The sequence below is a fragment of the Maylandia zebra genome, linkage group LG2 (genome assembly GCF_041146795.1).
Source record: "Maylandia zebra isolate NMK-2024a linkage group LG2, Mzebra_GT3a, whole genome shotgun sequence".
Taxonomy (NCBI): Eukaryota; Metazoa; Chordata; class Actinopteri; order Cichliformes; family Cichlidae; genus Maylandia; species Maylandia zebra.
In genome coordinates this window covers 5426155-5453946 of record NC_135168.1, presented here as the reverse complement: position 1 = coordinate 5453946, position 27792 = coordinate 5426155, and the positions used below count along the sequence as shown (strand labels likewise).

Here is a 27792-nt window from a genome sequence, read left to right as displayed (position 1 = left end):
CAGACTTCCTGTATAGAGGTGTGTGGGCCTACTGATCCACAGTGTCAGCACAACTTTCACATCATATTCATCTCAGCACAACTAAAACATGTGACTGACCTCAGAGTTTCAAATCGACATCGTGGATTCTCCAGAAGAACACACAGCTGCTTCACTCCTGAATCCTGCAGGTTGTTGTAGGTTCCACTCAGGTCCAGCACTCTGGGATACGAGGGGTTGGACTTCAGCGCTGCTGCCAGATAATCACAGCTGATCTCTGACAAACCACAGTCCTTCAATCTGAATAAAAAATGAAAGATGTAAGTTTATTAGACAAAGTGTGAGCTTGAAATCATTCAGTGTTTCATCATCTGTTCAGAGCTGAAGAAGGTTCAGAATGTAGAAGTTTAGAAAATGGAAACTCCAAACAGCTGAAGCCAACAGGAAGCAGCTTCAAACAAACAAGAGAAAAAAATGAATTTTTCACATTGAAGTCGTACATTTATCATAAAGTTGTCAAGTTTTGCCGTGTGAAATAACAAAACTGAACAGGAATCCTCAGAGTTGAACCCTCTGCACAGAGGTTCAGGTTCCTCTTCAGGTCCCAAAGTGCAGAACAACAAGGTTTCAAACAGCTTCGTTCCAGCAGCATCAGCCACAGAAATGCAGAGATAATTCTTTGGATCTCTTGGTTGTGTTGTATGATGCTGTGTTTGCATATCTGGTGTCTGTGTTGCTTTGTGAGGACGGATCATTTACTGCAGCTCCAGATAAACAGAGCTGGACCTGAACCTGGTAGCTTCACTTAGAAGACACTTGTGACGGGAACGTCAGGTCAAAAAAGTGCCCCTCCGACAGCCAAACCCATCTGTTCTCTGATTGGATAGTTACATTTGTGATTGACATGACATTGACCAATCAGATGAAAGGAAGAAAAATAGGGTCAAAATTCGTACTTGTAACTTGCAGGGTTTTTTTTTGGCTAAGTCCACACACAAATCTTTTTTTTACACACACACAAATCTTTTTTACACACACACACAAATCTTTTTTACACATACAAATCCTGATTTACAATTACAAAATATTTATGACCACATTTTGAGCCCATACAAATGTTCTGCAGACGAGTCCATGTGCTCACAACAAAGCTCAGTGTGGACGACGCTGTGCACGCTCCAATGCTGATTGGTTAGAAAGTGGGCGGGAACAGGGAAGAGAGCGACAGCAGTGTTCAGCACAAACACGAAGGATCAAAGAAGAAGAACATGACAAGCTCAGATGGAGGCTGCAGTGGACACTTTTCATTGTTTTAACATTCGCTTTCACTTCAGCTTCACCAACAACAGCACAAGCAGAGCAGCCCACTGACTGCGTGGCCGTGACGGCGCCCCCTGGTGACTGTAAACCACTACAACATGTAGACGGCCGTCTGCTGCTCATTTCTTTGCCACCATCACAGGAGCTCTTTATCATGTTCTACACTCTCATTGGTTCTTTGTGTGCTTGTTTTTTAGAACAGTAGTCATTGTGATTGTTCAAAGAAGACAGTCAGCTGTGACTAAATGTAGCTCCTACAGCAGTGATTGGAATAACTACTGAAGCTAATCCAGTATCAAAGCTCAGGAATCAGCAGCTCCCACCTCGTTTTCTTTGAACAACTATTTTTAGCTGCTGTGTTTTTGTGTTTCTGCGGACCTCAGACATCCTGCTGCTCTGGAGAACTGAAGCTCTAAAGGCTTCAGCCTTTATCTCCAAGAAACAAAGCTGATCATGGAGACCCAGCAGGTCAGCTGATCTGTGGACAGCACCAGCATCTTTAAGTAAGTCTGAGAGGTGAGCAGTCTTTGGAAGCCTTTACTGTCTGATAGTCTCAGAGCAGGATTTGGATCATTATTTGGCTTTTCTTCTATTATTATGTTTAGTTTCTGCTTCACAGATATTCTCTGAGATGTTCTCTGAAATGTTTCCCACTGTTGGACAAACTTTCACAGTTTCTTCATAAAGGAGATCTCCTGTGCAGTCCATCTGTGATAATATGTTAAACACTGAATTATGATTCATATCTGAATGTACTGACTGTTAATTATTGATGAGAACATAATCAGTAAATATAAATATGTTTGAGTTTGGCTTTGATGAATCAGAATAAAAGTAATAAAATAATGATTTTAGAGACAGGCCGAACTCAGGCCAGCTGACAGCCTGTGTACAAACAGACTTCAGCCATATGAGAGTGAGTGTGAGTGAATGAGAGCACACACAGGACACTCTGATCTCTGAATGTGTGTGACGCAGTGAAAAAGAGGATTGTACTGGATATACTGTGACTGACAAACAGAGTTTAAAGAGAAAGGTGTTTGGATTAAAATGGATTATGCTAAAGTGAACGTGCTAATGAAATCTGAACTGACTGAAATGTGAAGTGAAGATAATTCAGATGTAAAAGAGAGAAACTGATAATAAGGTGGGGCTGGAGATCAGTGAAGGGCATGTAAACACCTGATTGGTTGAGTAGATATCAGATCGACAGTTTCACAGTTTTCCCTGTGGATTATAACTTTAAGAAGATGTGACATTCATCAAGGAATCCTGCTCTCCGGATTATTTCCATGAACACTGAGCTGGATCACATCTACAGTGCTGGAAGTGCCCGTCTCACCACCAACCTCTCTGTGCACATTCACTTTTCAACCCTTTGTGAGACACTAAAGGTGTAAATCTGAGTATTTATCTATGTTAGTGCAAACACCTCTAATAGGTTGGTTTAGTCTTTCCAAGTCATATCTTCCCCTAGATCTGCGGTCCAGGCTCCTAAAATCATCCTAGTTTAACAAACACTACAATCTAGAGGAGAACTGCACTAACAGGTGTGACTGATGAGATCTGACCTGCAAGGATACTCATGTTTATGTGTATCAGGACAAGCAGGGAAGACCTGGACATCAACTCAGCTCATTTCAAAATAAAAGGTTGGAATTGTAAAGAAAACAAACAGAGCTCATAAACTGAAACTGATTTCATTTTTTCAGCTGGAACATTTTAGTTGTTCCTTTTTCAATACATACATAATTATATTTACAGTAAGTCTTATCATTCCCCTTTTCCCTGCCAGTCACCGCCAATGTTCCCTCTAATGTTTCACGTGTCTGAGCGAACACACAAACTCCCTGAGCGTCCCTTGGACCTCTGTGAGCAACAGCAGACGTGTGCACTGTGGTCACGCCAGCATCTTATCCATCCAAGTTACACGGTTTATTAAAGTAATCAAATTACAGCATTTACATTTATGTTAGACTACTGTTAATTAACTGCTTTAGCCCACTTACAATGAAAATTAAAAACAACCTTGTTCATGACCTGTAGTATGTTAACACTATTGGAAGTAAAAATAACTTGAACTCCAATTTTGAAAACACAACTTTATTTTTTCTATTTTTATAAAGCTCTGACTTGTATTATGAGTCTGTGGTCTGGGAGAGAGTCTGTAACTCTGTCTGCAACATACAGGATATAATGACCAATGTTGGGCAATTAATTATATAGTTACTTCTTCAAAAAAGTTACTGAGTTTTGCAAACAACAAAGTTTGTTGCAATAAATACTGAATACTATCGTTGTTATAAACAACAATACTATTCAGGAAGAAAACCAAACATTGCAGATATTTTATCATAACTCTGGTTTTACGCGGCCGATCAACACAATTTAAAAACTGGTATAAAGTCCACACTTTTTCCCTCAGTTGCTCCGTCTGTCCTGGTCACATCTCCAATGGTTGTACACGTTGTCATTAACGTGGCTTCACCTCATCATCAGCCACTTTGCTCGCTATAACACCATTGTCGGCACATAAGGACGCTGTCATAGCCTGTCAGCGACGTTGATTAGCTGCGTATATACGAATGTGAATCGCGTGATTGGCTGGACTACGGGATAAGGTGGCATCGTTCTAATCCCATATAGGAGCAGCCAGTCACTGACTAACACTGCAAAACAGAATTGTTGAAGATTTAATTTTTATTTCAATTGAGATTTGATTTTTTTGTGTGCAACACAGATTTTCTGTGTGCAGAGACCGTGCCAGCAGCGCGCAGTTGCACGAGCGCAGCTTATTGGGAACATTGGGCACCACCACAGTTCACTTCAACAAAACTTTACTTCAGATTTGTTTTCATGTTTTGATCCAGTGATGAGAGCCGTTTCCCCCATGTCCAGTCCTTGTACTAAGCTAGGCTAAACATGTCCAGGGCCTGTCTCTGTGCAGCTTTTAATCTGATGTTAATAAGGTAGAAATGGAGGAAGAAGAAAATGACTTCATCAATCAACATGCAGCTACCAACCCAAATGGTGAGGTGGTGGTTAGTTATTACTGTTGTTTATGATCCCCTACATTATCCTACATTCAAATATATTCTCCAGCTACAATAGTGTTTGTGTTCCTAAAAGGATTTCATGAATGTGTTATTGTTCATGTCACATCTGTATGAAACAGAGGAAGTGAGGTTTATCCTTCATGATCACAAACTGTTCCAGCATGTAAACCTGAGATCTGTGTGGAGCAGCTGACCTGTACGATGTGCTCAACACAAACATTATTTACCATCAGTTACTGTGTGACTGAACCACGTGGGTGTATGAAACATCGCTTTCAATTTTAATAGCACATGGCAACATTCAGACGTGAATCTATACAGTAACACTTTGATTTGTTACAGTGAAGAGACTGTTGAAGGAACGATGAGGGGAAACTGTAACAGCAGCAACAGAAACCAGGAGACAAAGCTGAGGTCTGGGTTCCTCTATGCTACACACAGCCTCCTGCTCCTGGACTTTAGTAAACACATAAATGTCTCCAAGTACACTTACTTCAGAAACTCTATTAAACTCATTACAAGTTTACTTCAGCTTTAAATTACTCACAACATCAGCACACATGAGTAAACAAAGTAACTAACAGCTACTGTTCAAGTTTAGTCATCTTTAATACAAATATACCTCATTATTATGAATCTCACAGCTACCTGCTCATTGAACTGAACAATAATTCTGTTTGACCATTAAAACAAAATATGTGACTGTAAAAAAATGTTCAGACAGTAATTAAGAATCTCCTAAGCAATCCAAAGACAAAGAAAAGTTCACCTGCCAATTCTATAAAGCTTGGTTGTTTGTACAATAATATCATTTAATGATATGTTTGGATCCTGACCTGAGAGTTTCCAGTGTACAATGTGGACTCTGCAGTGCAGCAGACAGAAGCTTCACTCCTGAATCCAGCAGGTCATTGTTACTCAGGTCCAGCTCTTTCAGACTAGAGGACTGGGAGTTGAGAACTGAGGACAGAGCATCACAGCTTCTCTCTGAGAGGTTACAGCCACTCAGTCTGGAAGAAAACAAACAAACAAACAATTAAATCAGTCAAATGAAACATTTTTAATGCCAGCATGCAATACAATTATTGGTTAACTAAATAGCTTCATTAAAACACAACTCTTCTTCTATAGCAGCACTTACTCCTTGCAAGCTCCACCTGCTCCACCATCTGAGTCAGAAGACATGAAAACAAACTGTAAATCTAGTAGAAACATGATTGGAAATCTTCTCAGATCCATTTGTACATTTAGAGCCTGATCCTGAAATATAGCAGCACGGACATTCACAGCAGCAAAGGGTTCTTGCTGATCTGAGCTGGCTTGGCCCTGGCTTATTGAAGATTAAAGAAAGCGGAATCAGCTGTTCAAACCCCCACAAGGCTGCCCGCTGTGACTGAAACAATGGGACGGGTCGTGACTTCTCAAAATGGGCTCATTGAACGCAGCACGGATAAGATCTTGAAGAAGCTCATGGTGGTCGTGAGTTCTCAGACTTTGCTCTTTGAGCGCAAAACCGATAACCTCTCGGAGAAGCTCGTGGCTCTCCAACGGGAGATTGAGAGACGAGTGACGGACTGTTAGATCAGCTGTGAAATTGACATGCAGTTGTTCGCACCAAAGAAAGCCACCATCATTTCATGCGGCTAACATACCGGCGCGAGCTGTGGTCTCAAGGCTGGAGCTGAACAAATCTCACCCTGATAACAGACGGTGTTTAGACTGTTCCTTCCCATCCTAAGCATGCTTATCCCCTCCCGGTGCAGACGGTGGGTCGAGGGGACCAGCGCAAATGCTGCAGGCCCGGGTGCGCTGTCTACACCGGCTGTCTCTCACCTTTTACCCATCCCTGTTACTTGTCATGTGTTTCTATGGCGTATTAAGAGTTTTCATGTGATCTGCGCTAAGGTCATTTTTTTTGTCTTTTCTCAAACTGATCTCCCTGTTGGAGCTCAGTCTGGGGGGAGTTCTTTTTTCTCCTCATCTTTCCTGATGTTGTGCATTTTCTGCTGTTTGGTTCCGGGTCGCTGCTGTAGCGGCTGACCGGCCAGCTACCTAGCCTGACCCGTCTCCCCAATGTGATGTTTGTGTATTGTATGTACGGTTGGAAAGCTCAGTATCCTAATTGCCCCTTGAAAATAAATACAGTGTTCTGAATCTGAATCTGAAAAGATTACAGAAGACGACTCTGTTCAGTAAATATTACGCTCATGCTGTCACGAAATACCAAAGGTAGGTAAAACTCTGGTTGTTGCAGCCATCCAGTATGACATGCTTTGTACTGTTCTGCTGCAGTTTGTGACACGTGGTTGATGAGTTGTGAAGGATGATGAAACAAACACTTCACTCAATGTTTGTCTTCTAAACTGGATGTAATTTGGGCAGCCGATAGTTTTTCTTAATCTATCCCAGCTGCAAATAGGAACACAACAAATAACTAACTTTACCCACTTGGATCCTTATCATTCAAGATTGTGAAGAGATTCTCTACTCAGAGAATACTGGTGATTTTAGATGAGAGAGATGGAAGGTGATGAAGGGGAAGAGTTTTCAGAACTCGAGGCCTTTTGTCTTCACTGTATAGGACAAAGAAGACAGGGAGGGAGGGAGAAGTGAGGAGAATAACACACAGGAAATGGTGTTGGGCAGACTCAAACCAGGCCCTGGAGTCACGACTCTAACCTTCAGTGCATGGGTCACCTGCTCAGCCAGGTAAGCTACAGCAGTCAGCAGTGTGTGAGTTAATTTGAAGACAATGATGACTATAAGTCAGGTAAAAAAAAAACTATCATCAACCAACAAGGGGAAAACAGTGAGCTTGAATGACCAAGCTTTGACCAAGGGTGGCTCACTCCTCGGTCTTCTTGCCCAAGTAGTGAACCACCCTGCATGGCTATCAATGTGGTGCAACCAAGGCCATCATACAGTACAGGCCATCCAAGCTGATTTTAACTTTTCCTCCCAGATACCACCTTAGAAATCATCTAGATTAGGATATGTTGGCTGTTCTAGATCCAATCACAACAAACAGAGAGCTGCTGTGTGTCCAAGGTGAACAGGAAGAATATATACATGCATAAAGTCAATAAAGTCCGAAGGTTTGCTTTAGACTGTGCTGCAGGTTATCATCAAAGACAAACAGGCACCATGCTGCCAACAAATGGCATCAAGTCTGACTTGAGGTTTTTTGTTCTTTTTTTTAAATCAAGATTGAATTTTATAGCAACCACAGCAGAGATGACCAGGGAAGGTGTGCTTGAGGGGATATAGCTACAACAGCTGGTTTCAGACTGAAGATGAACTGAGGTGCTGCACCCAAGTCTGCAGGTTCAGGGAGGGACAAACATCTGCTGCAACCAGATTGGAGTGAGAGGAGAGAGCAGGCCAACAACAACAAAGAAACAACAAACACACTGTGGAAGACCGAAGCAGAGTTTAGTTTAAAGTGGAACTAAGGATGTTTCTCTGGCTGCCAGGATTCACTGAGTAATTCAAATGCTTTCTTTAATGCAGGACCCACCATGCATGTAAAAGCAAGTGTTTCACCAACATTTGTGACTAAAATAGACCTGCAGTAGAAATGTATCTAGGAGCATGCATGTGAATATAAAGTATCACAACATCAGGCACATGCAGCCTAAGTGTTTAAACAAAGACTGATAACATAACAGCAGCAGTGATGATCAGAGTTTATGGTGAATCCAGCGTCTCGAGTTCTGGAGGCATCAAAGAGGTCACAGTTGTATTGGAGAAATCCCAAAACTTTAGGATACAAATTCATACAAAGACAGAAAACCTGGTGAAATAAATTACTGACACAGTTGGATGTTAAAAGTAAAGACATGAGTACAAATATACTCACAGAGCTTTGTTGGAGGCTTTGACCACTGGTAGCAGCCTCAGAAGAGCCTCCTCTGAAGCAGAGTATTTCTTCAGGTCAAACACATCCAGATCTTCTTCTGATGACAGTAAGATGAAGACCAGAGCTGACCACTGAGCAGGAGACAGTTTATCTGTGGAGAGACGTCCTGATCTCAGGGACTGTTGGATCTCCTCCACTAGAGAACGATCATCCAGTTCATTCAGACAGTGGAACAGATTGATGCTTTTCTCTGCAGACAGATTCTTACTGAGCTTCTTCTTGATGTACTGGACTGTTTTCTGATTGGTCTGTGAGCTACTTCCTGTCTGTGTCAGCAGACCTCGTAGGAGAGTCTGATTGGTCTGCAGTGAAAGACCCAGGAGGAAGCGGAGGAACAAGTCCAGGTGTCCATTTGGACTCTGTAAGGCCTTGTTCACAGCACTCTGGTGGAGAGATTGTAGGTTTGGTTTGCTAATTAACTTAGACAACATCGAGATTCTCTGTTGTTCTTCCAGCAGATTGAGTCCAGAGTTGCTGAAGGTCAGATGGACATGAAGAGCAGCCAGAAACTCCTGAACACTCAGATGGATGAAGCAGAACACCTTGTCCTGGTACAGTCCTCTCTCCTCTTTAAAGATCTGTGTGAACACTCCTGAGTACACTGAGGCTGCTCTGATATCGATGCCACACTCTGTCAGGTCTGATTCATAGAAGATCAGGTTTCCTTTCTGCAGCTGAACAAAAGCCAGTTTTCCCAGAGACTCCATCATCTTCCTGCTCTCTGGACTCCAGTGTGGATCTGTCTCAGCTCCTCCATCATACTTGACCTTCTTCACTTTGGCCTGAACCACCAGGAAGTGGATGTACATCTCAGTCAGGGTCTTGGGCAGCTCTCCTCCCTCTCTGGTTTCCAGCACATCCTCCAGAACTGTAGCAGTGATCCAGCAGAAGACTGGGATGTGACACATTATGTGGAGGCTTCGTGATGTCTTGATGTGGAAGATGATGCTGCTGGCCTGCTCCTCATCTCTGAATCTCTTCCTGAAGTACTCCTCCTTCTGTGGGTCAGTGAACCCTCTGACCTCTGTCACCATGCCAACACAGTCAGGAGGGATCTGATTGGCTGCTGCAGGTCGTGTGGTTATCCAGAGGCGAGCAGAGGGAAGCAGTTTCCCCCTGATGAGGTTTATCAGCAGCACATCCACTGAGGTGGACTTTCTAGGGTCAGTTAGGATTGTAGTTTTGTGGAAGTCCAGAGGAAGTCGACACTCATCCAGACCATCAAAGATGAACACAACCTGGAAGTCTTCAAAGCTGCAGATTCCTGCTTCTTTGGTTTCAGTAAAGAAGTGATGAACAAGTCCCACCAAGCTGAACTTTTCCTCTTTCAGCACATTCAGCTCTCTGAAAGTGAATGGAAATATGAACTGGATGTCCTGGTTGGCTTTGTCTTCAGCCCAGTCCAGGCTGTATTTCTGTGTTAAGACTGTTTTCCCAATGCCAGCCACTCCCTTTGTCAGCACTGTTCTGATTGGTTCATCTCTTCCAGGTGAGGCTTTAAAGATGTCTTCTTGTCTGATGGTTGTTTCTGGTCTGTCTGGTTTCCTGGATGCTGTTTCAATCTGTCTGACCTCATGTTCATCATTGACCTCTGCAGTCCCTCCCTCTGTGATGTAGAGCTCTGTGTAGATCTGATTCAGGAGGGTTGGGTTTCCTGCTTTAGCGATGCCCTCAAACACACACTGGAACTTCTTCTTCAGGGTGGATTTAAGGTTACGATGACAAACTGCAGCTTGAAGTTCTGATAGAGAAGAAAAATAAACACTCAATTCCAAAAAGAACTAATCTTTAAAACATGTTGCTCCATCTTCCATCTCTGGAAAATGTTCATTTATCCAGCAGCTTAAATCTTTAGATAAATCCTCTTACGTCTCTGCAGATGGTCAGCCAGCTCCTCCTGCTTCATTCTCCTCAGGAAGTCCACTGTGATCTTCACAAATGCCTCTCTGCTGCTGCTCCTCTGACTCTCTAAGCATTCTGGGTAATCTGGACTCAGAACCTTCTGGATCTTCTTCAGCTCGTTCTTCACAAAAGTGATGATGTTGTCCTCCAGCAGCTGGAACAGAATATTTATGAATGAGCCAATCAGACTGAAATCATGGAGCCAAACATCAGATCCATGTTGGACACACTGACGATCCACTGGTCTACAAAGAGCAGCATGGAGATGACTGTGAACAGAACAGATGTAACAGTAGTTGTTGTACATGTACAGACCATAAATATGGAGTCCAGCTGTGTTTGATGCTGCTGGGCAGACTGACCACTGGGAACCTCTGAGCTCTGCTGCTCCACTCTGTGGAGGAACCATGAAGGATTAGATCAACACAGGATAAAGATCCAGGAGTTTCTGCTCAAATAACTTCATCTGAATCAAGTCTGTCAAGTTTTAAACTCTCAGATTGTGAACATATCAGTAATTTTCAGTCTGTTTTCATGGACGTCCTTTCAGTGGTGATGTCAGGGATGATTTTGAAGAAGCTCATCAAACTGAACCATCAGCAGATCACTGCTCCAAAACCAGAACATGATCCGAGTCTCCCTCCACCACCAGAACACCAGCTTTACTAACGTGGTAGATCAGTGTAGTACAGATCAATAACTGATGAGTCATTTGATCAAAATCACTGAGTGCTTCACGTCTGACCCTCTGATGCTTCTGTAGACATTTTGCATATTTAATGAATGTCTGACAGTTTTACATTCATTCTATGAACACAGTGGAAATGTTGTGTTATAGTCTCCATGTTGTTTCCAGCATCATAAATTCTTAAGTTCAGAAAATTAGATTCTTTCTTCACAGCTGAAAAACAACAACATTTATTCTCTATTGAAATCTGCATCGTCCACTCCAAAGGTCACAATCTGAAGGTAACATCTGGTTTTGTTCCCTGTGGTTAACTCTGAGCATCAGTATGGTGGGATTTATCCACTACATCCACACCACTGTGGTTCAGTGTTGTCCTGATGGAGTAACAGCAGCCAGTATGATCCAGGCTTTAGCTGCTGGGTCTCTGTGTGACCTCTCAGACTGTTTAACAGATCAGACACAAAGAGAATCAGAGCAGCTCTGTTCTTTAAAGACAAACATGAACCCACTCAGGTCACACTTTCCCCACAGATATGAGCATCACTGTCCTCAAACAGCAAATGACCAAGTCGAACATTTGGATCTTTTCTCTTTCATTGTTTTCTTTTTAATGAATCTTTGTAACAATCTGAGGATGTTTCAGGTCATATTTATCCAGGAAACACAAACATGTAAAGGAGTCATCACAGCTCTCTGACCTCGTTGCTCCAGGTTCACCACTGAAGTCTGGGGGTGGAGTTTTGGACCGGTCACTCCTCACAGACGGACAGCTGGACCCTGCAGACTGTGACCTCTGACCTCTGCAGACACAAACATGATTGAAGCAGCTGTGATCACACAGACTGCAGATAATGCAGCTGTTTCCTGTCAGTAACATCCTCTTAGATTAGAGTTCAGCTTTTTACAGGAAAACTGGACAAAACTGATTTTTGTTACAAACTCATTTTCATTTCCTCTCAGCTCACAAACACAGTCAGACAATCAACCAGAGTCAACACTGATTATAATGTCAGTGCAGAATTATTTCTGTTACTCAGTGAGTTCAGCTCTCTGACCTCGTTGCTCCAGGTTCACCACTGAAGTCTGGATTTTGACCTTTGGACCGGTCACTCCTCACAGACGGACAGCTGGACCCTGCAGACTCTACTCTGTCCTCCTCTTCCTCCATCATCGTCTTCAGTCAGTCTGAGAGGTAAACCACAAACACTCAGTGAGTTCACATTAACAGGAGGAACTGAGTTACAGTCGCTGACCTCTGACCTGTCATGTGACCATGAAACCAGGTCAATATGTCTGTAGGTTCAGTCATCCAGGTCATGTGATCTAAGGAGCTTGGAGAGAAAAGAGACGTCTTTAAGTTTCTGGAAGACGTTTCATCAGAGAAGCTTCTTCAGCTCTAAAACCAAACGGTGGAGAGTCCCAGATATTTAAACCTGAGAGGGAAAGAAAGCATGTCGCTGACCCACCACTGATGTTATTTCAAGGAGGAAACTGAGAGCCTTTGCACCAGGAGCACAAACATCAGCTCCAGCAATGATCCACTGATGTGTTTTTATTCCATGTATGAATGTTGTTATTGACAGAGATGACGTTTGTGTGTCAGTGATGCAGTGACTGTTGTTGTTACCTGTACAGGCTGGTTAGACTCTATGAAACAGATCATACAGATCTCTGCATGTTAGAAGAGACTATTAAAGGTCATGAATGAGACAAAGGCAGGGAGGCGTCCTTTACAGCTAAACAGCAGAGTGAGAGAACAGCCAGCACCTCTACATTTATCACATTATACAGCACATGTATGATACTGACAGGGATGAGAAGAATTTAGTGATTCTGATCCCATCATTGATATTACTTATTGATTCTCAGTAGCTCTGCTCTGACAGTCACCACCATCACTGAGCAGCATATCAAAGACATTTGTGCACATTAACTGCATGTTGTGGCTCAAATGTTTGTGCATGTTGGAGGCATTTCCTCTTTGTTGTGATCAGTGTTGGTCATTACTCAAAACAGTCATTATTACACATATTACACAGAACACTTTGATTAAAAGTAATGGAGTACGTTACTTCATTACTCCTCATAACATTACTTTGATGTTAAAATGAACAAATGAGCATGTAACAACATAAAGCTGAGGTACAGCCCCACACACCAACACAGATCCTGATGAGGTCACGTGATGTTTCTCTGAGTGTTTATGAACACAAATCAAAGATGAAACAGCACAAAGACACTTCAAAGTGATTCTACTGTAGAAACATGAACAGGTAGAAACCTGCAGCCTGACTGCTCATCACTTTGTTACCTGTTCAAGTTCAGCAGCAGCAGCTCACTTTATCAATGTGAAAACAAAAATGTCAAAAACCATTGCTATTCTCTATAAAACAAAGCATGTCCTGAACAAAAAATCATTATACACACTTTATTGTACTCTGTTGCTTCCATATATGACTTACTGTCTGGAGATATGGGCTAATGGATATAAAACGAACACTCTTCATATTTTCAAGTTACAAAAAAGAGCTATAAAAAACCAACTAACATTTTGTTTATTAATCTGAATACCCTGAAATTTTATGATTTAGTTGAATATAAAATGGCACAGATAATGTATAAAGCACAAAATAACTTGCTTTGCCCCAGTACTCAGAAGCTGTTCAAAGTCAGAGAGAGTCAATATGACTTAAGGGGAAGAGATTTCTTTAAAAAAAACAAGATAAGGACAAATATAAAGCAGAGATGTGTTTCTGTTAGAGGAGGTAACCTGTGGAATAGTTCTGACAGGGATTTAAAAAGGTGTAGTTCATTTTCCTTGTTTAAAAACATGTTTAAGCTTATGTTGTTTAGCTTAGCGTTAGCATGCTGTGTGCTAGCTCAGCGTCAGAGCTCTGCAGGTGTCTCGTGTGTAAATATTAATCACAGTGACAGTAAAGGAGGTAAAGGGCTGTGACGTCATCACGTACGCTGCGTCCTCTGTGGGCTCTGAGTGAACTCAAAGTACAAACTACAAGTACACAAACACGAACGTAGCTCAGAGTGGCGGACACACTCGGCCTCGTTGGTCCAGCTGTGAGTCCGTTACCGTGAACTACCGTGAACGTGATTTGTGCTGAACTAAGCTGCACACAGCTGATGTTAGCCAGGAAACATTACACACTGACTTTAATGGAGAGACCGGAAATACAAACACACACAGTTTGTTGTGTGAAGAAATCAAACACGAGCTGAACAAACAGTAAAGTTCCTAAAGACAAACTGTTAAAGGAGGAAACAAAGCAAACTTACAGTTTCTTCACACACCAACAACAAGCTCCACTCCACGAAGTTCAGGAAGTGACAGTAAACTTTGAGCAGGAAGGAAACACCCAAAGAGACGTTTGAGGACAATAAGGAGCATTGGGACACTGTGCTGCGTTCAGGTGCACCTGGGAAACTCCAAACCTCTGGCAGGCTGTGATTTATTTCTGCTGGTTTTCCTGTTTGAAGCACAAACATCCGTCATCAATTTGTTGTTGTTCTTCCTGCAGCGTTTAAATGTTTCAGCACTGAACTGATGTTTCTTCAAAGCTCATTTCAACCTGTTGAAGTCATGAATGAAAGTGCAGACTGAGAGTGGATCACATGATGTTTGAGGTGTGTCATGTGACATGTTCAGTATTGTCACACATGTCTAGATTGTCCCTGATATCATAACTGCTCAAACACTGATGATTATATTTGAAGAATTATTCCTGATGGCAGCAAAGTTTGAATGGAGCTCTCTGTCTGTGCTGATTTGTCGCCCTCTGGAGGTCAAAGCACAAACTGCATGATGTCACTGTAACCACCACAGTGACAGGAAGTGTTTTTATGACTGAAACACTGAAATGATGCTAACGGCTGTCGTTAGGCTCACTGACAGCAGTGCTGATGTGTTCATGTCAAACACTGGCTCAGGTCAGACTCCTTCATCCTTCTCCAGCGTGAGGCCGCCCTCAGACCCACAGGAGCTCTGACCTTTGACCTCCTGACCCTAACCATTTTAGTCTTGTTGCATCTTTAAATGCAAATCCATCCAAACTGTAGCCGAGCAAAAGAAGCTGGAAGCTGTTCTATGAATGATGTTGTTGAAGGAGCTTGGAAAGAAAAGCGTCTGGACTTCTTTAAGTTGCTTGAAGAGGGACATGGACGTCTTAACGCCCACTCACATCCTGGGACATTTGATCACAGGAAATCACATGATAGCGTGGGGCTAGATCTCACAATGGGTTCACCCAAAACCTTGGCTGATTGTGACCCACACCCGTTTTCACGGAGGAGGAGGAGTTTCACATCCTGAACATGTGACAGCCTGGTTTAAAGGGACCAAAAGTAACTGGACACCTGATTCAGTTCAGGTTTATTCATCCGCTCCAAACCACAGCAGCAGTCACCTCCAGGGAACCAGCTGATCCATGTAACTGGGGACAGACCACAGCCCAGAGCACTGGTTCATGATGTGTTTGTGGACTGTAGGTTGTTTGGATAGAGATGAGATGTACTCAGCAGTCTGTCTCTAATGTTTAATGAAATGTTCTGAAGATGATAATAACTTGTGATTTTCTTTTGAATGAATCTTTAATCGTGTTGTAGGGCCTCTGACTCTCATGAAGATTTTCACATCAATGTGCTTTTCACAAAGATATTAACAATGAAAATGACGTGCAGCCCTGAACTACTCATCCGTTAACTCAGCGGTTCCCAACCCCCGGGTCACGGACCGGTCCGTGAGTCGTTTGGTACCGGGCCGTGAGAGTCGAGGCTCGGTGTGAAATTGATGGTTGATAGGTTTGTAGCATAAACCTGTTCGCTGGATCGTTCAATCCAGCTACACAGCAAAGCAAGACACGAGTAGTTCTTTATGTTTCTCGTGCACGGGAGAGAACTGGACCAATGCCGTTCCTTCGCTTGACCACAGTCGCTCTCGTCCGTTCCCTCGTAACACTGCTCTTTTATTGAGGTTACATGAACATACATAGGTTCATTAACATACACGTGAACAAAGGTACCAGTCTGTATGTTATGTAGGTGTGTGTGTGTGTGTGTGTGTGTGTGTGTGTGTGTGTGTGTGTGTGTGGAGTCAGAGTGTGACCCCATAAACGACTTCCCTAAACCTGCTGGTCTGGAAGTCCAGCAGTTCATCTAAACAAAAGGCACTTAGACTAAAACAGACATCCTACCACAAAACAATAAGAAGGTAGCACCTCTCCCATGATCCCAGGACGTGGGTGTGAATGCCAGAACACTCTGGAGTCACACAAAGTCTTTAAAGACTACTATCATTACACAATTGGTTCTACACCTCTAAGCATATATGGTTAGATATTCCCCAATAACAATGACAATGATAAAATATAAATCCAACAATGGTTTTCAGGGTTTTTATCGTTAACTTCGTTTCCCTGGGTCTTTTCCCGTGTTGTAGTCGTGTGTCTTATTTTGAAAGAAATGTTTACGCGTTACCATAGCGACCAGAGAGCATTAAGGGTGCAGACAGGTGCATCCAACCAACATTTTATTTTCCCTTATTTGATTTATGGACCTAACTGTATGAACTGGACTTTGGCTGTAATGCTGCTCCTCTTCATCATTGCTGTGTTGCATTTCCATCATTCTGCTGCTGGATTCACTGCAGGCTTTAACAAACACTCCTTTGGGTCCAGGCCCAGCCACGTGTTTGTAAGCTGCTGTGCTCCTCACAAATAAAGCCTGAAGCAGCTCAGACTGTTAGAAGCAGCACTGAGCCCTGTTACAGTTATAGTGTTAGAGCAGCGGCTGCAGCCTACAGCATTTAAACTAGCTGACAGTAAACACATCAGTCCAGATGTTACCACATTACTTTGTGATGCTGAGAGTTAAAGGAGACTGGCTGATTAAAATCCCATTCCTTACATCACCGTCCTCTGCTCTGACTGCTTTCATTTAATCACAATCAGAATACTTTTTTGATCCCCAGGGGAAATTATTTAGGTTACAGTGCTGCAGCACAAACAGGAACAAAGACACAACACACTAAGTAAGAAATAGCACAATATACACAATATATACATGCATACATATGAGTCACTTATAAGTAACATGTGAGTGCTGGGGTCTATGACGGCAGGCAGGTCTGTATTTATGTCCAGGCTGACATGAACAGCTAGTAGTTCAGGGTTCAACACTCAGGAAAGTGTGTGACCTTCCACACTGACAGAAGATGCTAAACATGACTTTAAACTGTTGTTTGTTAAAGCCTCACAGATCTGAGAGCAGGGCTCAGTGGGTACATGAGCCTTTATACATGAAGGCTTTCTGTTTCCAGGAGAGGAAACATGTGATCCAGCTGTGTTTGGTCACATGGATCTGCTCTGCATGGATCACCTGACTAAAACATGTTGTTATTATTGTTCTTACAGTCTTAAATCGGTACATCAGGTGGGTCACATGACACCCGGGGGTGACAGCAGCATCTTTCCTCTTTAGAAAGCTGCTCTCTGTCCCAGGAGCTGTTGTCACAGTAACAGCAGGAACAGGAAGTCACACGCTCTCTGCTCTGTGATTGGCTGCTTCTTATCTCATCTTCCTGCAGAGGGTGGAGGTCTGCTGATGACGCACAACAACAGAAGTGTGACTTTCACTTCCTGTTTATTGCTGTTGTTCTTAAAGCTCTCAGGCGATGCTGCAGCGCCCCCTGCTGACACAAACTCCTCCCTCTGTCTCAGAGGTCACAGGTCAGCCTGCTGCAGAGGGTCTGCCTGTTCATGGTATTCCTGAGACAGAGCCGAGGCTCAGCGTCAACGCTGGTTTCTGATTGGGTCAGCATGTGCAGGTGACATGGTGTTGGTGTCACCACTACAGACAGCTCAGGTTCAACTGGCTCTTCTTTGATTTGCTTCTATAGCACAAAGGTTGACACCAGTCTGGTCCAGTTAGCATCTGAATCCATAAACGTGTGAGCTCGTCCCACCAGAGGACGTCAGCATCATGGGGATAATGTCTACAGCAGGAAAACACAGGGACAGTTGGGTTTGCTGCACATCTGGAACACACAGTTAGCTCAGATATGTTCATGTCGCTAACACCAATACAGTGACTGAGTGCTCTATAGCAGCTAATGCTAACAACTGTAACACTGCTGTTTGTCATGGTTTTCAGACCAAATGATAACAAAACGTTGGGAAAAGTGAAATATTGGAACATGAAATAATAAATTATTACATTTAAACAACAATAATACAGCTAAATTTCCCCTGTTGGCTCATAAGCTGCTCACCTGGATGCTACATCAGTGCAGTCCTCTCTGAACATTAGATAATCAACACACACACACTTATTGTTGAGAGGCTGACTTCACTAAACTCACAGAAACTCTTAAGAAGCTCCTCAAATGATGACTTTGGAGTTTTGTGTTACTGTCAGTGTATAAAAGCTAGAAAAGGAAGAAAAGCAGGAGAAATGATCAAAGTGCTGCTGTGTGCAGGAAGAACTACATGTTAGTGAGAAACACAAACAGGGTGTGAAACACACTCCAGAGGAAACGCTGTGTGCAGGCTGTCTGTGACTTCCTGTGTCTCTGCCACAGACTGGGACAGACACCAGTGAAACCAGTCACTGTGGTCATGTGCTTGTAGCCAGCAGCCTGTGATGTGAGGCTGCTTGAGTCAGTCGTCTGCTTCCACCATGTAAACCTTGGTGTCTCCTACATGCACAGATGTTTCCTACAGACTGTGCTGCTCCAGCTGTCACACAGATGTTGAATCAGCAACATCTGCTGTCACGTGCTCCCTGGTCCCACAGATAACAGGCTGCATACAAGAGGCTCACCTCTGCTACCTGCTGCTCCACTCCCCATCGCTGTTTTGGCCACGCCTCCCGTTGGTCAGCAGGTAAAGGTGAAGCCTGGGACATGGAAGCCTTTACAGCAGAGCTTCATGGGCCTGTCCAGCAGCAGGCTGAGGAGAGAAAGGTGACAGAGTTCGCTGTTACAAACAGTTTCTCAGCTTTGATCTAAAAGAGCTTCTTTCCTGTTAAAGCAGCTGAGAGTGAGCACATGTTCTCCCCCTGAGGTTCTCATGACAGAGGAAGAACTCACAGCTGAGGAGGACCAGGATCTCCATCCACTCACAGTCCCTGCAAACAAAACCACCATTTGAACTTTAACATTTGTTGTCAGTTCTTGTGTCACTCAGCACATCTTAGCTGTTCCTCTGAGTTTCTTCTGAAAGTCTTCCTGTGATTGGCTGTTCACAGACACATGACTACATGAATCAGCTCCACATGTTCTCAGCAGCAACATCTGGGCAGCTGTGACAGGTTAAAGACAACATGTTTCTAAGTGCAATTAGAAGAAGAAGCCAGTAAAGACGCGTCTGTGATGCAAAGCAACAGAAGAGCAACGTGAGCCACAGTAAGTGATGGAGGATGAACTGGTCCTGTCTCTGTTGGTGGGCTTGTATACTGGCAGGAAGGAAGCTTCTCTGGGATTTCTCCCTCAGCACCAGTGAAGCCTCTGTTTCTGTCACTATTGTCTCTTTGAACTGTGATTATTTTGTGCTTTCACAGCATTTTCCTGTTTCATGGTGTTTTAGAAGCAGCAGTGTGTGTGAGCTCTCAGGGCCACCGTCCATCCTGTATACTTGTTGTTTGTAGTGTCACCAGTGCAGTGATGACCACAGGGTGGCGCTGTGCTGCATCACAGGCAGCCTGCGCTGGGCCTGTTCCATATAACATATATATCAGATGATGATATGAAACATCGTTTGTTTCATGGTGTAAAATATGTTACATGGTTGTGATGCTCACTGTAGTGTCTGTATTAAAGTTCTCTCTTTCTCTTATATTTAATATAACCACACTACGGACGCTCGTTAGCAACAACGCCGGCAAAACCATCGCGTGGCTCCGCCGTCTGCTTCTTTATTGTCCACATAAACCTTTCACAATAAAGCTCAAGATCCTATTGAGACTTTTCAAAATAAAAGGAATCACATGAAAGAGCATGCAGAGAGTTTAGGGATGAAAAGCCAAAAAGAGCCGTCAGGGGCTAAAACATGAATGTTACAACAGGCTTTTCCCCGCAGCACGCCGTGTGATAAATACTCACAAAGACTCACAAACGTGTCGTTTCATGCGTCGGTCAAACACTCGACACCCAGCTGGAAACACTTCAGGGAAGTTCATCTGCCCGAGATTCAGAAAATCGCCATAAACGCTCCATATTCACCTTTACATGGAATATAAAGGGAAAAGAAGAAACACAGTGCTGTGTCAGCGTTAGACATATAGATATATCCTTGCTTTTAATACATTTGAAGGTGGGTGGGAGAGGTGCTTCTCCGCGTAGTCTACGGTCTCTTTGGGATGGGTAAAGCTTTTCCTCACATCACCATGGGTCACTAACAGCTTTGCAGGGTATAGCAGTCTGTACCTGACGCCGGTCATCCCACGTAGTCTTCCTCTCATATTTGCAAATGCGGCTCTGCGTTTCCAACAGAGGGAGGGAAATCTGGGAGGATGTTTATTTTAAAAACCCTTATACATCAGGTTCTTGTTCTCTGCAGCTTTCAGCAGAATTTCCTCACCAATGTGGTAGTAGTGCAATCTCAAGATGATGGGCCGAGGAAGATGACTTTGTTTGGGACGCTGGCGATTCGCTCTATGTGCTCGATCGATGAGTGGCTTCTCCTCGAGAGATAGCGCCTCCGCCAACAGGTGTGAACCAACTCAGTCATCTTGGGTCCCTCTGTGCCTTCTGGTGTTCCTGCAGTTCTTAAATTATTCCTCCTGGAGTGCCTCAAGAGCTCCACATCTCTCATCTAACTTCTTTACCTCCGCAGACAAACGCTCCACAGTGGCCTGGAGAGTGGCGATGGTGTCAGAGTGGTTCGAGGCACAGTCCTGCAGTTCAGTCAAAGTGTTATCATGCCTGGCCACGTCGCTTTTTATGTCCGAAATTGAGGGCTGGATGCTCTGGTTCAAGGATGATATCTCGCCTCCTATGGTGGTAGAAATCTCTAATATGCAAGTGTCCAGTGCTAGTTAGTTAGTTCTAGTTCTAGTGGTTAGTGGGGCTTTATTTGATGATTCTAGTGTGTGTTACATTGTTGTCATATTGTTGAGTCGCAGAGCTGTACAGTGTTACAGTTTCTGTAGAGTCTGGTATAAGGAACTCAGATCCCTCTGTGAATAATGTTCACTGAAACTGATCTGTAGTTAATGAACTAGTCAGGATTTACACTAGAGAACGTTTCTGCCATTACATGGCCTGTATTTGTAGAGCGCTTTACTCGTCCCTAAGGACCCCAAAGTGCTTTACACATCCAGTCATCCACCCATCACACACTCACACAAGTTCAGTTTTTCATTGATTATGGTCCCAAGATATTTATATGATTGTACTTGCTCTATTTTCTGACCTTTAATTAAAGTGACTCCGTGCCCATTTTGTTGTTTCCTAAAATCAACAACCATGTCTTTTGTTTTAGATATGTTCAGCTGGAGATAAGACTCCTCCCACCACTGAACAAAGTCATCAATGACTGGGCCGTGGTTAGTTTCACCCTCTTTCAGTAAGCTGACAATAACAGAGTCATCTGCATATTTAATAATGACCCTGTTTTCATGTCTGCCCTGACACATGTTTGTATAGAGAGTGAATAATAAGGGCGATAGGACGCAGCCTTGAGGAGAACCTGTGGAGGAGAACACTGGGTCAGACAGAACCCCATTTATTCTCACTCTTTGTGACCTGTCAGTTAGAAAATCTAAAATCCAGCCCAGCAGGTTTTTCCTGATTTCAAACTGTTCTAAAAGTCTTTTAATTAAAATATGGGGCTGTGTTGTATTAAAAGCCGAAGAAAAATCAATGAAAAGAAGTCTTGCAAAAGTCCCTTTACTCTCTACATGTTTAAGAATCAGATTTAGTAAAGTCAAAAGTGCGTCCTCCACTCCTCTGTTGGGCCTGTATGCAAACTGCATTGGATCCAGCTGACCTTCAGTCTCTTTCATAATCACATTTCTGAAGATTTTTTCAAAGACTTTCATGACAACTGAAGTGAGGCAACAGGCCTGAAGTCGTTTAGATTTAGGGACAGGAACCACGACTGCTTCTTTGCAAAGAGAGGGCACATGTTGTGTTTGCAAGGATTTGTTAAAAATAACCTGAAATATAGGCCTGAGTTCATCAGCACAAGGTTTAATTAGGCGGCCACTAATATTATCAGGACCTGGCTCTTGTTCACATTGACTGTATGAAAGGCCTTTTTAACATCGCTGAGTTCAATGATAAAGTGCTGAGTATCTCTCAGTTTCTGTTTCAGTTCCCAAATATCCTCGCTGAAATCAGAAGAACTAAAACGAGCATAAAACATGTTTAAAGCGTTTGAAAATCTCTGTCTGAATTAAAACATCTAAAATGACCTGACTGCTGCTCTGGGGATTTTGAAACCCTGCTATGGTTTTCATACAAGTCCAGGCAGACCCAAAAGTTTTTGCAGCAAATTTGCTTTCAAGAAGGTTTTTGTCTGTTTTGCTTTCAAGATCTCGATTTTCATTTCCTTGGTAGCTGTCTGAAAATCGGTAACAGCCCCTCTTTAAAGGCCTGTCTCTTTTTCCTTAAACAGGATTTGACACTTTTAGTGACCCATGGCTTATTGTTAGCGTACATTTTAACGCGCTTACGGGGTATAATCATGTCTTTACAAAATACTGCACAGGAGCTAGTAACATCCACCAAAGCGTCGAGATCATCTCCACAAGACTGAAGACGGGGCTGTACGAAGTCACTTTATCTCTACAGGACTGTAAGCTGTCGTCTGTGAGGCGTGAGCGTGTTTGTTTGAACACAGTTCACGGTGGAGAACAGCTGCTGACATAATGTGGATCCAAGATCCATAACTGGCCTACCTGGGGCTGAAAGTCTCCATAAATGCAGGCGTTTCGGCGGCTACACCGGCTTCCACGAGTGTGACGCTTATTTTGAGAAAATAATAGAATATAAATGTATTTTTATATTTCAATATCACAATAATCTTCCAATGTAGAACTACAAGTTAAAAAAGAAGTAACATAAATCAAATCCACTTCAGCTAAATACTTCTCATTTATTTCCATCTTACATGCTGTGACTGCAGCCATTCCCACATCTCTGTGAATGGGACTCATGGACATGGATCAGTGGTTGTTGATCAATGGTCCTGAGAATCTGCATAATTAAGATGAAGGAACGGAGCTCCCAGCCCATCGTTCCTGCAGCTGCTTTCAGTCTTTATGCAAATGTCCTGTTTGTAAGACTGAAACCTGCAGCTGAGACTGAAGACGTCACCTGATGATGACGACACGTTTCTCCCACAAAACGCTGCGTCCAGATGAACAGAAGCAACAGACTCACTTTCCTGGATGATTGAGATGCATCAAGACTTCATTGTGTGTTACTTCTCATTCAGCACAGACACATTATTCCTGTTAGGTCATGTCAGCTGTCACTCAGTACAAGCACAACTGTGAACAACACAAACTTCTCTTCAATGTGTCACAGAAACACTAAGTGTGAGAGCCTGTATGACACACAGGACAGACTGTAAGCTCTGCTGGCTGCACAGCACTTTGTAGCAGTTTTCCAACATGTCCTCCACCCGTGATGTCAGTGGTGGGACCCCAGTCACAGCACTCAGCACCACCTCCTTTAAATGGATTTTATAGCAGTTCCTCCCGTTACTCGGTGCAACGCTTCTTAAATGTGTTTTTGCAGGATAAAACACAGCAGGTGGTGTAGAGAGGACGTCAGCTGACGGAGCAGAGGGAGGCAGACTGTGGATAAATGACAGAGTGAGAGGAGAGCAACCATGACAGAAGCACAGGTGTGGCAGATAGAAGTGGCTTTATAGACACTTATTGTCAGTCCTCGTGCATGCTGTGGAAATAAGTGTCTGTGTCATGAGGTGACATGTGAGCTTATCTTTGGTCAATAAAGCTGAACGACCAGTTTTCACTTTGCTTGTTACGCTTGTTTAGTGACGTCTGGGTTTCTGTGGAGCCCGAATTTTGATGAGTTCTGGTGAAATCATCTGAGATCATCTGAGCATCGGTGAAGAGTCAGCAGAGAAAGTGTGGGACAGAAGTTTGCTTTGGACACATGGACTGAAATCAAAAAGTAACAAACAGGATTTCCAATGGACAGTATGGAGAAGTGAAAGTACACAAAGGCTGTGCTGGAACACGTGTGTTACACTTTTTGACAGCTGAGAACAAAACACAATATTTTGCATCATCTCTGCAGTGTCTCTTCTTTCCTCTGCTGTTGTGCTTTTAGCTCCAAACTGTTTCAAATGGTTTGTCAGCAAGCTGACCTCTGACCTCTGCAGTACTAACTCCTGACCCGTACAAAGAGCGGGCGTTTCTGACCTTTGACCTGCAGCTGTATGTCTCTCAGTCTCAGTCCTTCTCTCCGTCACTGATGGAGCAGGTGTAGTTGCTGCTGACAGTCAGTCGTTTGTTTTCTCAGAGTGAGGCTGAAGTCTGAACTGTTCAGAGCATCAGGTCTCATCAACGTGCGCTGCTGTAACACCGCTTTGTCCTCTGAGATCACCAGGTATGAAACCTGAGTGCTGACAGAGCAGCATGTTCCCCCTCATTCACCTCCACCACCACAGCCAAGGCATGCTGGGAAACTGAGGACACACAGACGGAGAACTGAAGTGTCTGCTGTGTGTTCATCTCAGAGTCCTCACAGGTGACACATTAGCTCCAGAACACCAAGCCAGGTGTTTGAAGCCTGACAGGGATTCTTCCCATCCAGAGGGAGGATTTAGCTGCACAACAATGAACATTAGTGTGTAGTTTAGAAACACAGACTGTGCCTGCACTGCATCTAGTGAAGAAAAGTGTTACTGCCAGAGAACGAGGCTCCTTTAAAGCAGCTGATATTAAGGTTGAAAAATCAACAATAAGCTGATGTAATCAACGTTTCACAAAATGGTCAGCAGCTAAAATCTGGAGCCGTTCTTTGGTGGTAATTAACAGTTTGTTCTTGTTAGCTAATTATGTCATTAAAGGTAGCAGCAGAAGCCTTGTGTTGAAAGCCCATTCACTCACACATTCACACAGTATGTGTGTGTCTGTGTTACACTGTGGACATCCCTTCTGTTGGAGCGCCATCTTGTGGCAGGTTTAAGAAATGTTCTTCTTGTAAATCCAAACTGATGCACCTCCATAGCAGACTGTGGAGGCTTTCAGTGACATGAAGACTTGATTTATACTGTCATATTCTCCTGTTACACAAAGCACAGCACGCTGAACATGGATGAACTGAAACTCCCAGCATCTGACTGAGGAAAAGCACAAATCATTCTCACACTGACTCCTGCTTGATTTTAGATTTGCTTTCAAATCCTCACACTTTCATATGAAGCACTAAATGGGCTCCAGACTGTTTATCTCAGCTTCCTGTCAAACACACTGCTGCTCACACCGAGGCTCAGTTTACTCCTCCAGCCTGACTTAACCTGCTGTCTGTTAAAAACAGTCCCACGCTCCTCTGTTTAATCCTTCTGATCAGACTCTTTGATTTTGTATTGTTTTTACCTGAAGTTGTGTTTTTGACATGGTTCTGTCTGTGAAATAAAGCTCACACACACACTGCTACAGTCCTTCATACACTTAGAAACGAAGCTGCTCCTTTCCTCAGTGCTGACACATAAAGAAGAGTTGGTTTTATATCCAACACGTCTCTGTTCCAGAAAACAGCTTCAGCAGCCTCTGAGTCTGAACTTGGAGTTGGTTATAAGCCACAGGCCTGTGTGCACAGCAATGAGGAAATATAATGCAGTAAGTGAAACATGGATGTGTGGAACAGATTATCCCAAAGGTTGATTCTGTTCATCTGGACGTTCTCAGTGAAACATTTGGTCTCTCGGTCAGGTGACTCCTTTAGTCTCAGCTGACTGCAGCTTTCCAAACCTTTGTCACTGGATCACTCACTTCATCTCCAACGTGTCCCTGACACAGACAGCTGGAGCCGTTACAGCAAAATCATTGATCATCGTTTTTAGAACATTAGCTGGTGTTGGTGGGCAGGCTAGCAGTGCTAATTGTTAGCACTAGTTCTGCTGCTCTCCCTTTGTCTCTGTTATTGTTGGTCTTTAGTGAACAATAGAAAGTGTCTTCATGAGACTGTTGCCTAATGTTCAAATGTAGATAACACCACCTGCACCAACCTGTTACACAGCACAACCCTCTGGTGTAGCTTTGGCTGGAGCACATATTGGCAGCTCCAGTGACATCACCACTCCATGGTGACATCATCTCTACAGACTGTGGCTGTTACATATCCTCACCTGGTAATAATAAGACTGTCCTCAGCTGCACACAGCTCCAAGATGAACAAACTGAAGTAAATACAAATTAGAGTTACGATAGATTGAAATCTTGTAATCAGAGCTAATTCTTAGTGAAACTCTCACAACATCATATCATGATCCTGGGTTAGTGTCTCGGTCTCAGATCACAACATCAGCACAGGCTTGGCTTGGGTGAGGTATTGAGTGGTTCTTGTCCATGACAGCTGCAGGTACAGTGCCATCAGCCATGCTGCACCACATGTCTGCCCAGGAACATTAGTGTGGCTGAGTCTCATGTAAACATTGTGCTAAAGTGGTGGGAAAGTGGCTGCAAGCTGGCTGCACTGTGTCCAATACTCTCAGTATGATATCCACAAACCTCTGAGTGTCACAGAGTGGGCCTGTGCTCAGCTCACTGTGCCCCATTCAATTCTACTTGCATAGTTTTACAAGTAAAATTAAATATACAAGTTGCTCAATGATAAGTTATTGTAGTAACAACTAAGTCCATGGTCATTATTTGTTAATAGTAGCTTAAAGCTTCTGCACCAATCATGGAGCACCAGGTTTAGAAAATGTGGATCTACAAAAGTAAGTCCCAGTAAGATGGGCTGAGCCTTACATACTAGAAGAAACATGTCATTCCCAGCAGATGAAGCGCCCTTTAAAGCAGGATCTCACTTTAAACCTAAAGAACTTGCTATGAGCATGCAGTGCATTCATGCTTATTATTCATACGATTGTGGGGAGCTAATAAAGTGCAACTATCACATTACATTTTATTATTAAATTGTTGTTAACAATCCCTTCACTTCTGCTTATCTAATTCATGGTTGCAGGATGGCTGACAGCTTCCATTAGGCAGGAGGTAATGTCCATTCTGGCCACAGTGCAACCCACAATGTGTAACTGACACTATTATATTGCATTATGTCACATTGTTACATCTTTTTAATAAATGATGACAGTCAGCTGAATTTGCTGCCCCCTTGGTGGAGGACATCAGGATCAGCAGCTGCTGCTCCATCACAAACACCACAGAAGAAGAACAACACTGGATCAGATTATCTGGACGTGTTTGACAGGGACAGTGTTCATGTTCATGGACATCAGGACAAAAACAGACGATGGAAACCTGCCAGATTTGAGCTAAACTGCTCGTTTCCATGTGTAGTCCCTGGGAGGTCACATAACCAACAAAGACACACAAGCTGTGTCCCAAAACGTCGGCTGCATCCTCCGGAGGCCGCATTTGAAGGCCGATGACGTCACAGCCAGGCGACGAAGGCTGTCCCGATTCCTCGACTCCTTCAAATGCGTCCTTCATTCCCCCGAGTTTGAAGGATGGGTCGGGTGTGTCCTTCGTGGCCCACCATATCCCAGAATTCATAGCGCGGCCCAGCCAAATTTCAGCTGCCAACAATGGCGGCCGCTACTAAGTTTTAAAATTTAACGAGGAAGCACTACTTACTTACAATGAATTCCTTACACTATATAATTTTCCCGTCAGTGTTGGGGAATTCTCAATGGTGCTTGGTGCCATACCCTCAGGGACTTTAATGTTATATAAAAACACTGACAGCTCAA

The 27792-nt window shown here is 43.4% G+C and overlaps 1 protein-coding gene across 1 annotated transcript in view; it reads right to left on the bottom strand.

The window, feature by feature from the left end:
* The window catches only part of LOC112431789 (NACHT, LRR and PYD domains-containing protein 12-like), a 301046-nt gene that overhangs the window by 27430 nt on the left and 245824 nt on the right, over positions 1-27792 (bottom strand). The window contains exons 2-8 of the mRNA XM_076888510.1: positions 11920-12049; positions 11563-11664; positions 10492-10570; positions 10144-10330; positions 8215-10015; positions 5192-5365; positions 100-279 (exon numbers count right to left, since the gene is read on the bottom strand). Of these exons, the coding sequence (XP_076744625.1) occupies positions 100-279; positions 5192-5365; positions 8215-10015; positions 10144-10330; positions 10492-10570; positions 11563-11664; positions 11920-12035 (2639 nt within the window). The 5' untranslated portion in view covers positions 12036-12049. The remainder of the gene's footprint in view (positions 1-99; positions 280-5191; positions 5366-8214; positions 10016-10143; positions 10331-10491; positions 10571-11562; positions 11665-11919; positions 12050-27792) is intronic.